Below are 15,799 nucleotides of genomic sequence, written 5' to 3' on the forward strand. Positions count from 1 at the left end.
TTTTTGGAAGTAGAGGTCATGGAAGCGCAAAAAGGCGAGGAATTACTGGGTCCAGTAAGAGGCAGCGGCCATCACAAAGGACAGGCTTTTTTCTCGATATGGGAAGAGGGGTCCGGTGGAGCTCAGATGCGATGGGCTCTGGACTTTGGCCAAGAAACTGGGCCAATTCTAGGACCAGGAGCCACTATCGGGAATGTGGCTTCTCATCTCTGGCCTAGGAACTACCGAGAAGCCTGAACTCTCCTGGTGGGCTCTGCAACCAACCAGCCAGTCCTACTCCGGACGTTGGCCTGTTAACCTCCTGGAAAATCAGAGATCTAGTGACTTCATCTGAATGCTCCACCCACCTGTTTGGTGATTGACATTAAGTACGTGATTTAAATTCCTCTTCAAATTGCAGAAGGGAATTTTGTGATTCCCCAAAGACAACGTGGAGACTCAGGCTCAAATACGATTTGTCATGTTAATGTGACCTGCTTATTGCCGGCCTACAGCAAAACCTCCTGGTGTATATAGGATGTCCCAAAAAATGTATACACACACTCTGAATAACTATAAATGCTGTGTTTATTAAAACACATCCCAGCCCTTGCTAGTTTAGCTCAGTGGATAGAGCATCCTCCTGGGGACCGAATGGTCCCAAGTTCCAGTCGGGTCAGGGGCACCTACCTTGGTTGGATTGTAGGCTCCTCCCCGGCTCCAAGTCCCATGAAAGAGGCAACCAATCAATGTATTTCAAGCACATTGATATCTCTTTCTGTCTTTCCCTCTCCTACACTCTCTAAAAATCAATGGGAAAATATCCTCAGGTGAAGATTTAAAGAAAGAAAGAAGGAAAGGAAAAGAAAAAAGGAAAATCTACACTTCATTTTCAAAATTGAGCTGTCAGCTTATAAGTGTGTATACATTTTTGGGGACACCCTGTATATGGAAAACCCAGATTCCTGAGCCTACCACAGGGCCTCTCTGAGTCTGGACTCTGGGATTTATGTCACAGAATTAGAGGATTACCCTTCTTCAGCTTTGTTCTTTCCATATTTCCGCCGCCCCCCCCCCCCCCCCCCAGAGTTCCTGGTCCCCTGGGACCTCCTTTACTAGTACTTGCTAGTACTCTGGCTAGAAGGATGGAGTTCTTTCATTGTTTTAGTCTCCCATGATGTCAGGCAGTTTTGCTCTAGGCCCACCCAACGGCAAAGCAGTGATATAAAAGATAAAGGAAAAAAAAGGATTTCCTCCAGGCTTTTTGCAAAAAAAAAAAAAAAGAGTGCTTTTCCAAGTGTTGCTATTCATAGAGATGAATTTTTCTCTCAGGGTTTTAGGTGTCCATACGATTGCATTCTGAGTTGGAGGGGGTCATTGAAACCTCCAGTTTATAGTCATTGGCCAGAAGCATGGGTAAGAGCCTGGGCCTATTGCTGCCATCTGAAGGGAGGAGCAGTCTTGTGGAGCAGAACTCTTAACCTGTGAAATAGATACTGTCTCCAGGTAGATAGTGTCAGAAAAGAGCTGAATTCTTGGGCACCCCTGCTGGTGTCCGAGAATTGTTTGTTGGTGTGGAAAACTGCCCTCACCCCCCAAAAAACACACACTGAAACCCTCACCCCCCAAAAAAATACACAGAACCAATATATCTTCCCTCCAAAAGAAGTATGTTTAAGTCCTAACCTCCAGTACCTTACAGTGTGACTGCATCCTATCTAATAAAGATGGAATATGCAAATTGACTGTAACTCCACAACAAAGATGGCAACACCCACAGCCAATAAGGAGGGAATATGCAAGGGCCTCTAGTTTGGAAATAAAGTAGTTGCACATGTAATTAGTTATGATGAAGTCATAATGGACTAGGGTGGGTCCCAAATCCAATGACTGGTGTTTTTATAAGATGGCCAAATGAAGACACAGAGGCATATGGGCAAAAGGCCATGTGATGACGAAGCCAGAGATTAGATTTATGCAGCTGCAAGCTAAAGAATGTCAAAAATTTCCAGCAAGTCACCAGAAGCTGGGATACAAGAAAGGATTCTACAAAAGGTTTAAGAGGAAGCATGATCCCAATGACCCCTTCATTTTGGACTTCTAGCCTCCAGAACTTTCTGTTGTTTTAAGCCACTCTGCTTATAGTACTTATAGCAGCCCTAGGAAACTAATAAACTGGGTTTTATGGACCTAAACCACATTCCTCATATGAGAAATACCACCAAAAAAGATGACATTTTAATCTTTTTTTTCTTTAAAAATAACTGCTTCCAGTTTTTCAGGACAGTTCAGGAAAGAAAATTTGTGATAACTCATCACTCTTAAATCTCAATTACTTTTAATGGGTGTTTTTCCCTGTGTGAAAACCAAATGACAATTTGTTCTAAAAAATTTATTCCAAAGGGCTGAAATACCAGTTCCATTTACATATACCAGTAAACAGTATACATGGTGCTTGTGTGTATAGCATTATGTTACAGTCTTCTTCAATCTTAAGCCTAATTACTTGCCTTGCAATTTATATGATATTCAAAAATTTACAATGTTGGCATTTTTTTGGTGGATACTACACATACAAACTGTAACAATTTTGTGGTACACAACTTTATCTTGTGAAATCTGGAAATGAGTATATACATGTTGTACAAAAATACTCATAAATAAAGCAAATACATACATCCAGGAACTTTCTTAATTTAGTGCTTTGACTATCCAATATATCCAAACATAAAGTGTTATTCTGCATGCTGAAGTTATCTGCTCTTCATAACATCACAACTACTTTGTAGTACATTTTCTATACAGGATCAGAGCTATTATAAAGTTGCTTACATAAACAACCTTTCCAACCATAATTATACTATATTAACACTCAATAAATATTATCTGACGCACAAGTTTGGATTAAATGCCAGAGGCATCTCTTATCACAAGTCTTCAGTCATCTGCATTCTTTGGTATGAAAATTCATTTGTTTGGAAGGTATTCCAGGATTTACAACATTGATTTTTCCTGTAAAAACTGAAAATTGTATGATGACATATCAACACCTTTTGTGCACTCAAAACTTTTCATTTCTGTGTGGTGTATAATGGGATTTTTCTTAAGAAATTATTTTAGCCCTAGCCAGTTTGGCTCAGTGGATAGAGCATCAGCCTGTGGACCAAAGGGTCCCAGGTTCAGTTCCAGTTAAGAGCACATACCTTGGCTTCAGGCTCCTCCCCGGCCAAGTCCCTGGTCAGGGTTCGTGCAGGGGGCAACAAATCGATGTTTCTGTCTTTCCCTCTCTTCCATTTTCCATTGGGAAAGCCCTAACCGGTGTGGCTCAAAGATAGAGTGTCGGCCTGCGGACTGAAAGGTTCCGGGTTCAATTCCAGTCAAGGGCATGTGCCTTGGTTGCGGGCACATCCCCAGTGTGGGGTGTGCAGGAGGCAGCTAATCCATGTTTCTAACTCTCTATCCCTCTCTCTTCCTCTCTATAAAAAAATCAATAAAATACATTTTTTTTAAAAAATCAATGGAAAAGTTGAAAAGTCAAAATAATTTTTTTGGAGTTAATCCTGAAATCCACATTCACTGCATTCATAGGGTTTCTTCATGTGAAGTGAGAAAGAACTTGACAGAGAAAGTAACCCCACACTTATTACATTGATAAGGTTTTTGTCCTGCATGACTTCTCTAATGGACACTGCTGTATGATTTCACAAAAAAAGGCTTTCTCACACTGAGTACATAGATATGGTTTCTCTCCTGTGTGACATCTCTGATGCCTAATGAATTGTAACTTCTAGCTGAAAATCTGACTAGATAGAATGCATTCATAGGATTTCTCACCAGTATGGCATCGTTGATGGATAATAAGATGGCTTTTTTGGCGGAAAGCTTTTCCACATTCACTGCATCCATGGGGTCTCTCTCCTGTATGAATCAGCTGATGTGTACTGAGCATTGCCATACTGCTAAAGGCTTTTTGGCACTCAAGACAGACAAAGGGTTTCTCCCTTGTATGTGTTCTCTGATGTACAGTGAGCACTGCCTTTCGTACAAAAGCTTTTCCACATTGACTGCATTCATAGGGTTTCTCTCCTGTATGCGTTCTCTGATGGACAATGAGATGTGACTTGTATATAAAAGCTTTTCTACATTCAGTGCATTCATAAGGCCTTTCTCCTGTATGAATTCTCTGATGTGCTATGAAGGATGACTTATAACTAAAGGCTTTTCTACATTCCCTGCACACAAAAGGCTTCTCTCCTGTATGAGTTCTTTGATGAACAATGAGCTGTGAGTTGTCTATAAAAGCTTTTCCACATTCACTGCATTCATAGGGTTTCTCTCCTGTATGAGTTCTCTGATGGACAATGAGATGTGACTTGTCTATAAAAGCTTTTTTACATTCAGTGCATTCATAAGGCTTATCTCCTGTATGAATTCTTTGATGGGTTATGAGGGATGACTTTTTATTAAAGGCTTTCCCACATTCCTTGCATTCATAAGGCTTCTCACCTGTATGAGTTCTTTGATGAACAATAAGATGTGAGTTGTCTATAAAAGCTTTTCCACATTCACTGCATTCATATGGCTTCTCTCCTGTATGGATTCTCTGATGTCTTATGAGGTGTGATTTTTTGTTAAAAGATTTCCCACATTCTTTACATTCATAAGGTTTTCTTCCGGTATGATTTCTCTCATGTACAATGAGCTGTGATGCATATACAAAAGCTTTTCCACATTCACAGCATGCATAACGTTTCTCTCCTATGTGAGTTCTCTGATGTGTTAGGAGGTGTGTATTTTTAGTGAAGGCTTTTCCACATTTCCTGCATTCATAGGATTTTTCTGTATGAATTCGCTGGTGAACAACAAGCTGAGACTTACTACAGAAGGCCTTTCCACATTCTCTACACCCATAGGGCTTATCTCCTGTATGAGTTCGTTGATGGATAATCAGGTTTGACTTCTGCATAAAACCTTTCCCACAATCACTACACTTAAAAGGTTTCTCTCCTGTGTGCGTTTTGCAATGTAACCTGAGCTTAGTCTTCTCACTGTAAGCCTTTCCACATTCCTTGCATTCATAGGGTTTCTCTCCTGTGTGAGTTCTCTGGTGTATTAAGAGCTTTGACTTATACCTGAAAGATTTTGGACATTCGCTACATTCATGTTTCCCCTCTGTGTGAATTCTGCGATGTCTTTTAGGATTTGTCACCAGACTGAAAACCTTCACATGTAAATTTGGTTCATAGTACTGGGGATGAATGTGAGAGGCTTCATGTAGAGTATGGAAAAATGATTTCCCAGAACCATTTAACTTATCAGAGTTCATGACTGCATAGTTTTTACTCTGAAAATTTGAATCTGAATTTTGTTCCAAAGTGATTTCTCTTGAGATACATTTATAGGATTTTTCTTTAAATGGAACCAAGTTTTTGCTAAGAGAAAGTATTTTGCCCAATGCATAATTTTCATGATCTGTCTCCACAGGTTCATCCTTCTCAATGTCTTCCTGATACCAATCATAAACTTGCCACATTACTTCTAGGGGAGAAAAAACAACAACAATGAATTCTACCATTATCATAACATGGAGGGTGATGAAATCTCAAGTCAATAGTCAAAGAGAATGAAGAAGTATATATAGCAGGTGCACAATATAAGTCTGAGGCATTCAATAAAAGAACCAGTAATACATAATGCACTGAAAAACATGGGTGTCATCAAACTTGGCAACAATCTAGGAATATTTGAAAGTGTAATATATGAGTTATATGAATATAGATAAGAGGTGGAGGAGGCTGGTTGTGCCTACTAAGCTTCAGGAGAACAACAACTAAGCAAACAAGGGAAGACCAGATGAAATAGGCAAACCAGAGTAGATAAAAAAGAGGTACACCTCCTAGGTGGCTAGAAAAACAGAGTCCTATATGGAAGTGTGGTAAAAGAAGCAGGAAAAATTCATATAACATACCTTTTTTTACTCACTCTAACCTCTAAAGGTTCAGAGACTCTGAGAAGAAAATATTAAAATAACAAGGGTCCTGCCCTGACTGGTTTGGCTCAGGGGATAGAGCGTCGGCCTGGGGACTGAAGAGTCCCAGGTTTAATTCCAGTCAAGGGCATGTACTTGGTTGAGGGCACATCCCCAGTAAGAGGTATGCAGGGGGCAGCTGATCAGTGTTTCTCTCTCATCGATGTTTCTAAATCTCTATCCTCCCTTCCTCTCTGTAAAAATCAGTAAAATATATATTTAAAATAAAATTTTTTAAAAAATAACAAGGGTCCCACACCAATAACCAACTATTACTTTGCTTCCACTAACTCCCACTGCTTTGGTTTCACTCACCTGGACTGAAATGACTTGGAAATTCCCTCTCTACTATTCCTTGTTCTTCTTTTTCCCAGTAGACCATTGCTTCTGGCTTGGTAGCTTGATAACCTATCAAGTAATCACAGAGAGCTGAGGAAAAGCCCTGTTTCAGAGAATGTATAGTTTCAATCTCATCAATATAGAAACTTTTCATTTGGAAATAAAATTAAGTACTGTCACTCTCTGGTCATAAAGAAAATGAGATCTAATTTAAAATAAGTCCTACATAAGTCCAAGTACAAAATCACTGAGAATATGAGTACCCATAAATTGTAGCAATAGAAAAAAGACAGGCAATTCATGGCTTTTGCTGAAATATTTAGGAAAGTTGTCTTTACCCAACGACATTAGGTTGCTATGATTTTCCAACATCACATCCCGGTAGAGATTCTTCTGAGCAGTGTCTAGTAGCTGCCACTCTTCCCAGGTGAAATATACAGCCACATCACTGAATGACAATATGCCCTGTTATAACACAATCCTTTTTAGTTTGGAGTTAATATAAAATATATATATATAAAATAACTATAGGATATTCTGATTATTTATACTATGCAAACTCATAAATATTTCTAATTTTGATTTATACTTTTGAGCTGAATTAATTAAAAACTGTTCTCCCTTTGTGCATTCTTCATTCACTTCATTCATTCATTCACCCAACATAAAAGTTAAAACTTTGAATTACATAAAAATCATCTGCAACCACATCAGGAGCATTGAAAGTTACCTACTATATGTTTTACAATAAAAACTGGAAATAAAGCAAGGCCCTGTCATACAGCTTCTAATCTATTTGGATTCAAGGAACTCCAAATAGGTCAGTGAAACAGGAGAAGAAGCTGATGAGAACAGACGGCTACGTAACTAGCAGAAACTGGTCTTGCAGCAAGTGTACATATTTCCTAAAGACAGTGGTAGTCACTGCAGTGATGTTCATATACAAAAGTATGCTATGCTCAGAACTGCCTATTAGAAATTGATTGTGCTACATATTAAATCATACTTACAAGCAAAGATAGAGTTCTTACTATGTGCTGTGCATCATTCTAAACATTTTATAAATATTAACACAACAATCTGTATAACAGCCCTTACGTAAGTATAAGTTCTGTTATTATCTATGTTTTATAGGTAAGAGACTTTTAGTTTTCTAGCTGTGCCTTTTATAACTCCCACATTTCCTTAGTTAGATGACTGTTCACAGGGTCCACATTCTAGACAAGAAAAATGGAAGAGGAAGACCCATCAAAGACATTTCTTCACACTTAATGCCAGGAAATATTTACTGATCTCAAGGAATACATGTGCTTCCTCCATACCTACAAAGTAAATCTTGCAACATGTTTTTATTCTCTTGTGATGGTTTCCAGTATTACCACAGGAAAGTTTGCAACTCAGTTCTGGATCCTGCTGCTTATGTGGCAATGTTCTAATTATTAGCACTTTGCAAGATACACACATATATTTCCCTTCCTGATGGCTACTCTGAATCATTCTGTCTCCAAATCCAAGCACATGTCTCCCAGCCACAATGTGCCTATATATGTTGTTCTCTTTGATTGTACACATTTTTATAAACTTCCAGAAACCTAGATAACAAAGAGGGAAATAACAAGCTCACCTGGGACTTAGTCATTTCAGCAGCTTTCAGGACGTGGCCACCACTTTTAGGACCTTTCCTGGAATCCTGATACTGCTGTCTCCTCAAGGGTAGCCTCTGCAGGGAATAATTTATGGACTTGAGATCTACCTTTTTTCATTTACAGAAGCTGCCTCATTCTAGGAAGCCATCGTCTATGGAGTCAAGGAAAGATTTGTTTGGCATGAAAATGGTAATAAAAGCAAGTTCCTAAACAAGCAAGGAACTGTTTTATGGATGTTTTCTCACTTAACCCTCACAACAACCCTGTAGGATACAGACTATAATTATTCCACGTCAGAGAAAACCAAGAAAGAAAAGGTCAAGCACCTAGCTAAAAGCCACACAACTAGTAACTCATGGAGCAAGGATAAAACACAAACCCTCATTATCAATAAATCCTCTGGTTCCAGGGTGAATTACAAGAATCATCCTTGATCGTAACCAACTTTTTAAAACTGGGGAAAATATCTAGAACAACTATTTTTAGACACAGAAATCAGAGGAGAAACAAACCCTCTGTGTATGCTGCAGCTCGCTGCCTGGAGAGACTTTCCAGGCCATAACGCAGGGAGAAGGAACCCAAAAAAACTCTGGCAGTCTTGCTGAGTTAATGACACAGAATTCAAAGTCTGAGGAAGCAAAGATGGTAAGTTTGCAGATAGAACATCAGGGTAAAGGGAGAGAGAGGGAGGGAGAGAGAAAAAAAGGAGAACCCATACCCACTGATACATAGAAAGCATTATACAATACATAGCTGACTTCATTTCAGGAATGTAAGGATAGTGTAATAAGAACCATCTCAGCCCTAACTGGTTTGGCTCAGTGGATAGAGCGTCGGCCTGCAGACTCAAGGGTCCCAGGTTCGATTCCGGTCAAGGGCATGTACCTTGGTTGCAGGTACATCCCCAGGAGGGGGTGTGCAGGAGGCAGCTGATCAATGTTTCTCTCATCGATGTTTCAAACTCTATCCCTCTCCCTTCCTCTCTGTAAGAAAATAAAAAAAAAATAAAATAAACCATCTCAGTAGATGGAGGAAGGGGGAGGGAGAGAGAAAACTGAAAACTCATTCTTTAGATGTGCAGATGGTTCCCCTGTGTCTCTGGCTAACTACTAATGAACTGTGAAGAAACTACCAAGGCCCTAGCCAGTTTTGCTCGGTGGATAAAGCATTGGCCTGCAGACCACAGGGTCCTGGGTTCAATTCTTGTCAAGGGCACGTAGCTCGGTTGCAGGCTCCTCCCCAGCCCGGGCCCTGGTCGGAGCTTGTGCATGAGGCAACCAATCGATGTGTTTCTCTCACATCGATATTTCTCTCTGTCTTGCCCTCTCTCTTCCACTCTTCCTAAAAATCAATGGAAAAATATCCTTGGGTGAGGATTAACAAAACAAAACAAAAAAAACAACCAAAAAAAAGAAACTACCAAGACCATTGAAAGGAGAAAGCATAACAACTCCTAGAGCTCACACAAGATCAGAAATAGTCTGTGTTCTCACTAGCCAGAGTGAAAAGACCTTCTAATACATACACGAGGGGGGAGGAGGGGAGGGGATTTGCCTCAGTAGCAGGGGCAAAGTAACCCTACACAAAAGACTATTTTGGCCCCACCTAACAAAGCTAAAAGAACACCTCCAAAGAATCCAACTGAGCTGCAATATTCTCAGGAGCATTGATCTTACTTCCTACGTCTATCATCAGTATGGCTGAAAGAAACTCATAAAAATTCAAAAAAGAAAGAATCAAACTGTTCCAAAGTAACTTAACTATGACCCAGAACAAACATCAAAAGTAGTTAAAAGAATAAGAGAAAATCCCACAAACAACAATGTAAAACTGACAATATCTGACATCCAATAAAAAATTACCAGACATGCCTGGCCCTGGCCAGATAGCTCAGTTGGTTGGAGCATCCTCCCAATACACCTGGGTTGCGAGTTCGATCTCCAGTCAGGACACATACAAGAAGCAACCTATGAATGCATAAGAAAGTGGAACAACAGCCCTAGCCGGTTTGGCTCAGTGGATAGAGCGTTGGCCTGCGGACTCAACGGTCCCAGGTTCGGTTCCAGTCAAGGGCATGTACCTTGGTTGCGGGCACATCCCCGGTGGGAGGTGTGCAGGAGGCAGCTGATTGATGTTTCTCTCTCATCGGTGTTTCTAACTCTCCCTCTCCCTCCCTCTCTGTAAAAAAAATCAATGAAATATATATATTATTTTTTTTTAAATAGAACAACAAATCTGCCTCTTGTCTCCTTTCCTTAGTTTCTCTCTCTCAAAATATCAATTAAAAAATTTTTTTTAAATTACTGGACATGCAAAGAAGCAAAAGAACTTAAGAGAATAGACCTAAATTTAAGGACAATATGAGAGAAATTTATAGGCCAATCTCATTTATGAACTTAGCTATAAAAATCCGAAATGAAATATTAGGAAACCATATCCACTGATATATAGAAAGCATTATACAATACACAGCTGACTTCATTTCAGGAATTTAAGGATAGTGTAATAAGAACCATCTCAGTAAATGAAGAAAAGACAGGTAATAAAATAGCATACCCACTCACAATTTTTAAAAATATTACTTAACTAGAAATAGACAAGAACTTTGTTAATTTGATAGAGTATCTACAAAAAAATCCATACCATTTCTTTAAGCTTAGGGACATGACAATGATAACCACTCTGAAAATCTTTACCCAAAAATGTACCACAAATCAAACCCTTACCAGTAAAAAGAAAAATTAATTGAAGGAATGAAAACTGCAAAAGAACAAACAATACTGCCACTATGCAATTGCTTTAAGATCAATACAAATATTCATTGAAATATCATGTTCAAACAACAAAAATATTTTTAAAAAAAAACCACTATTTACAATAACCAAAAAACCTATTAGGTACCTGAAGGAAAAATGTACAAAATGACAGTTTTCTTATAGCAAATGGATACAGATCATAACCACTCTAATTGACACAAACAGAGTGAGGTTTGAAAGGATCTCAAACCAGAAGCTTCCCCTGTCCTTCCCCATTGGAGTCAGGTCACATAACTCACCCAGCATATCTGTGTGGAACAATATGCAGGCTATTACCAACCAAAGAAGCTCACCTTTGAAATGTCTATGGTTTTTATTAGTTTCATTAAATAAACGTGACTAAATAATCACTGCCATGTGACTCATCCTCCAGCCATCCTACTCTCCTGGAGGTTGGACTGATACTACCTGACTCAAAACCCCAAATCTCTAATCACCGTGCATAAGCAGCCCCATCCTGAGCCATCTCACTACCGTAAACTATGCACCCACCGGGTGTCACCTCATTAGCACAAACTATCAGGGTCCACCATGAATAACATAGACACTCCTATCACTCAGGACATTCCAACAATTTAGAGGCTACCTCCCAAGAACTGGGGACAAAGGCTAGTCAACTGTTTAATACAAAATAAGTAACAAAAGACTACTACTCCAGGCCCGGGCCAGGTAGCTCAGTGGGTTGGAGCATCGTCCCAATATGCCAAGATTTCGGGTTCAATCCTTGGTAAGGGCACAGACAAGAATCAACCAGTGAATGCATAAATAAGTGGAACAACAAGTCGATGTTTCTCTCTCAAAAAACAAAAAAGTTTAATACTATTCCAAATATGTTACTATTTCTATAAATCAGTAAAGACCACAATAAGGTGCCTTTTATATCCAAAAGATGGTCAACAAGCCAAAATGGGGCTATCATCTTAGAAAATAAACAGAAGGATGGTATACCCGCTGTCACAAACATCCAGAAAAACCTGGTGTACTGTATGTGGAAGCATTATATATTAGAACGTTATTGGGTAAGCTTGGTAAAACTAAATCAGAAGCCTTTGAAATATGCATTTAATCTGACCTACTTTTATAAATTATTTTAAAAATATCCATCTCTCTGGCCAGTGTGGCTCAGTTGTTTGGAGCTTCATCCCCTGCAACAAAAGGTTGCCAGTTCAATTCCTGGTCAGGGCATATACCTACATTTCAGCGATCCACGTGCAGGAGGCAACTAATTGATATATCTCTCTGACATCGATGTTTCTCTCTCCCTCCCTCCCTTTCTAAAACCAATTTTTAAAAATCCATAATATATAATTCAGTTTGAAAATACATTTCAAAACATTAGTAAATTGAAGGTGATTTTTCTCCTCTGCTTTTTATTGATAACAAGCATCTAATGATAGTGTGATAAAAAGGAGCGATCTCCATTTAATTTCAAACATAAACTCATGTAGAGAATATGTATAATACGTATTATAAAAAGTTAGAATTGTTTTAAGTAGAAAAATGCCCACTTAAAAGGTATATACTTGAATAGCTACTTTTTGTCAAGTACCTACCTGTATTAATAGACTTACTATTGTGCGCCACAAATTCGTATGTTGCAGCACTAATCCTCAATTTGATGTTATTTGGAAATGGGGCCTTTGTGAGGTCATTAGGGGTAGCCGAGGTCGTGGAGGCAGGGCTCCTGAGGACCTGTAAAGTAGATACGATTTAAATGGAAAAACTGCCGAAACCGGTTTGGCTCAGTGGATAGAGTGTCGGCCTGCGGACTGAAGGGTCCCAGGTTCGATTCCAGTCAAGGGCATGTACCTTGGTTGCGGGCACATCCCCAGTGGGGGGTGTGCAAGAGGCAGCTGATCGATGTTTCTCTCTCATCGATGTTTCTAGCTCTCTATCCCTCTCCCTTCCTCTCTGTGAAAAATCAATAAAATATATTTTAAAAAAAAATAAAATAAATGGAAAAACTAAGCCTTAGACGTTACTCAGTCACACACACAAGTAGCAGAATTGGCATAAAACGCGAGAACGAACGTGCTTTCCACATGTGAGCACTGGCTGACACGCACCCCGCCCTGGGCGACGCGCCCATTCACAGCTCCCCAGGCACCCACTCCCACGGGGACCGCGGCCCCCCGGGTGCTGCAACTCAGACCACGAGAATCCCAGACGACTGACCCTCCAGTCCCTGTCCTCATCCACCACACCCCACGGTCCGGGGCCATCCCAACCGCCCTCTCCACCACCCGCGGCAGACCTGTCCCTGTCCCCGTCCCTCGTTTCTTCCTCAACCCGCTCCCCTGAACACTGACGCCGGGCAAGCCACCCACCTCGAGAGTTAGGAAGCCGCCCGACAGACACATCCCTCTCCCCTCGGCCCCCCAACAACCGCCACAAAGCACGTCTCACGTCACGGAATCCCCACGGCGCGGAACCGGGAAAGACGCCTGCAGAAACCGAACGTGACCTCGAGTGAGGATTGGGAGCTCACCTGTGGAAGCGGAGCTTCGACGCGCCACTTCCGCTTCCCCTCGCGGTTGGCTGGTACTGGCCTCGGGCTAATACGCTGACTCAGTAACACCCAGGAGGCGAGCGATCCACCTACAGACGCCGGTTCAGGTCCCGGTGGAAAATACACTCTGGGCAATATGGCCGCGCACAGTCCCGTCCCACCGTGTTGAGAGTGGCCATCTTCGACTGGGCGCCGCCATTTTGGATGGAGCTCCGTACGGAGAGGGAGATGGCCATTCCAGGTGACCGGATTCCGCCGGAAAAGGGCAGGCTCTACCGACCCGTTCTCTAACTTCCAAGACGGCCCCCCTTCGCTTCTTCTGCTTCCGCAGCGGCTGTTAGCATCGGCGCGCGTGCTTGGTAGCATTTCACTAGTCGCCGAAGTCTTCCGACCAGACCCGAGAGCTAAGCCAATCACCGCTCGGGCCTCAGCAGGAAATGGCCGCGCCCACGTCGCCTCGCAGCCACTTTGGAAAACGCCGGACGGGCGCGGCCATATTGGGGACGTTCGGGTCCGTACAATAACGAACTGGCGTGGAGCGAAGAATTGGGGGACGTTTACGGAAAAGAGACCGGTAACGCGTTGGGGGAAAAAAAAATGGGGATGAGGAGACTGGAACTGGATGTGGAGCAGAGGAGGTCGGAGGAGAGCGTCTGGACGTGCGCTCTGTGATGAGGGACAGTGAGGGTTTAAGGACCGGGGCAGAAATAATGGCCACCACAGTGCTCGACGAGGAAAATATCACTTGCGTCTTGTGTTGCAGGATAAACTGAGATACATAAAAAAAAAAAAAGGATTCTGTGAATAGTCACAACCAAGTCAGCAAAAGTCATTCTCAGAGGATTACAGGGAAAAGAAGGTCAGGAAGTTAGAACCCAGTGTGACAGAACTAGTCCTGGATTTGCTCCAATATTCCCAAATCTGACAGGGACTCTTAGGCCCTCAGAACGCCCCTTCCTCCCCTAACGGGTCTGGCTCAGTGGATAGAGCGTCGACCTGCGGACTGAAGGGTCCCAGGTTCAATTCTGGTCAAAGGCATGTACCTTGGTTGCAGGCACATCCCCAGGAGGAGGTGTGCAGGAGGCAGCTGATCGATGTGTCTGTCTATTCCTCTCTGTAAACTATCAATAAAATATATAAAAGAACTCATCTTCCTGAGAACAAATATTTACTTTTCTGGGGAGGGGACTCTACACCTGTGAGCTTAAAAGTTCTACTCAGAATCGTCATCCAGTCACGTTTCTCTTTATGCTCATACAGCCGTGCAAAATGGTTCACTGGTTACACTATTTCCCAAATCCTTTGGTGTGCACATTCAGGACATAGTCTCCAATCTACCCCTCACTGGTTTGGCTCAGTGGGTAGAGCGTCGGCCTGCGGACTGAAGGGTCCCCGTGTTAGATTCTGGTCAAGGGCATGTACCTTGGTTGCGGGCACATCCCCAGGTGGGGGAAGGGGGTGCAGAAGGCAGCTGATCGATGTTTCTAACTCTCTATCCCTCTCCCTTCCTCTCTGTAAAAAATATCAATAAAATAAAAAAATTAAACCATATGCCAGATCATGTTGTCAATCCTCAGGTTTGTGATGACATAGGAAAAATAGAAGACCAGATATATATATATATTTCTGGAAATATATATATATATTTCTGGAAATATATATATATATATATATATATATATATATATATATATTCCTGGAAAAAAATATATATATATATTTCTGGTCTATATATATAAATTTTTATTGATTTCAGAGAGGAAGGGAGAGGGAGAGAGAGAGAAAACATCAATGATGAGAGAGAATCATGGATTGGCTGCCTTCTGCACACCTCCTACTGGGGATGGAGCCCAAAACCCGGGCATGTGCCCTGACCGGAAATCGAACCCGGGACCTCCTGGTTCCTAGGCCAATGCTCAATCACAGAGCCATGCTGGCCGGGCCAGAAATATTTTTGGTAGAAATTTCTGTGCAGTCTTTATCTCAAATCTTTTCACATATAGTTTCTAGTGAAGAAATTATTAAGATCGGAATTGTTAAGCAAATGAGTGAAATATTCCAGATTGTTGTCCAAAAATGTTGTAGTCATGAATACACTTTACCAACTGCTATCCTTCCTCCCTCAAGAACTCCTATTTAAAGCGAATGGCTAATTTTTATTTAGTATATACATATTTTTTGAACAGAGAACTATTTTATTAAACACAGATATTTACATTACGATTCGTAGGAGTAGCAAAATTACAGTTATGAAGTAGCAATGAAAATAATTTTATGGCTGGGGGTCATCACGACATGAGGAACTGTATTAAAGGGTTGCGGCATTAGGAAGGTTGAGAACCACTGATAGAGAGCGTCCCCCCAAAAATGTATACACACTTTGAGTAGTTATTAATTCCAATGGGTTAAATCTGAAAAGAAAGAAACATCAACTGAGCTATCAGAAAAATAGTGTGAATACATTTTTGGGGACACCCTGTAC

At 41.2% G+C, this 15,799-nt stretch overlaps 1 protein-coding gene across 2 annotated transcripts; it reads right to left on the reverse strand.

Annotated features, from left to right (window-relative positions):
- Positions 1–3,738: 3,738 nt before the first annotated feature.
- LOC103297717 (zinc finger protein 84-like) lies at positions 3,739–13,341 on the reverse strand. Of its 2 annotated transcripts, XM_054709989.1 has the most exons (7): positions 13,297–13,341; positions 12,362–12,500; positions 7,971–8,066; positions 6,685–6,811; positions 6,323–6,415; positions 4,025–5,517; positions 3,739–3,955 (listed from the first exon to the last, which is right to left on the reverse strand). In XM_054709989.1, exons 3-7 carry the CDS (start codon positions 7,983–7,985, stop codon positions 3,767–3,769), a joined length of 1,917 nt encoding a protein of 638 aa, XP_054565964.1. In that variant the 5' UTR covers positions 7,986–8,066; positions 12,362–12,500; positions 13,297–13,341; the 3' UTR covers positions 3,739–3,766. The 2 variants fall into 2 exon arrangements, with proteins under 2 accessions (XP_054565964.1, XP_054565963.1); XM_054709988.1 differs by having other exon boundaries at positions 3,739–5,517.
- Positions 13,342–15,799: the final 2,458 nt, after the last annotated feature.

This window comes from Eptesicus fuscus, chromosome 21, assembly GCF_027574615.1.
Source record: "Eptesicus fuscus isolate TK198812 chromosome 21, DD_ASM_mEF_20220401, whole genome shotgun sequence".
NCBI lineage: Eukaryota > Metazoa > Chordata > Mammalia > Chiroptera > Vespertilionidae > Eptesicus > Eptesicus fuscus.

Excerpts from the sequence above, each read along its gene's own strand:
- LOC103297717 (XM_054709988.1), bottom strand. Across the intron at positions 6,416-6,684 it reads TAGCAACCTAATGTCGTTGG|GTTATCAAGCTACCAAGCCA; the intron begins GTAAAGACAACT and ends ATTACTTGATAG. Across the intron at positions 5,518-6,322 it reads TCCAAGTCATTTCAGTCCAG|AAGTAATGTGGCAAGTTTAT; the intron begins GTGAGTGAAACC and ends TTTCTCCCCTAG.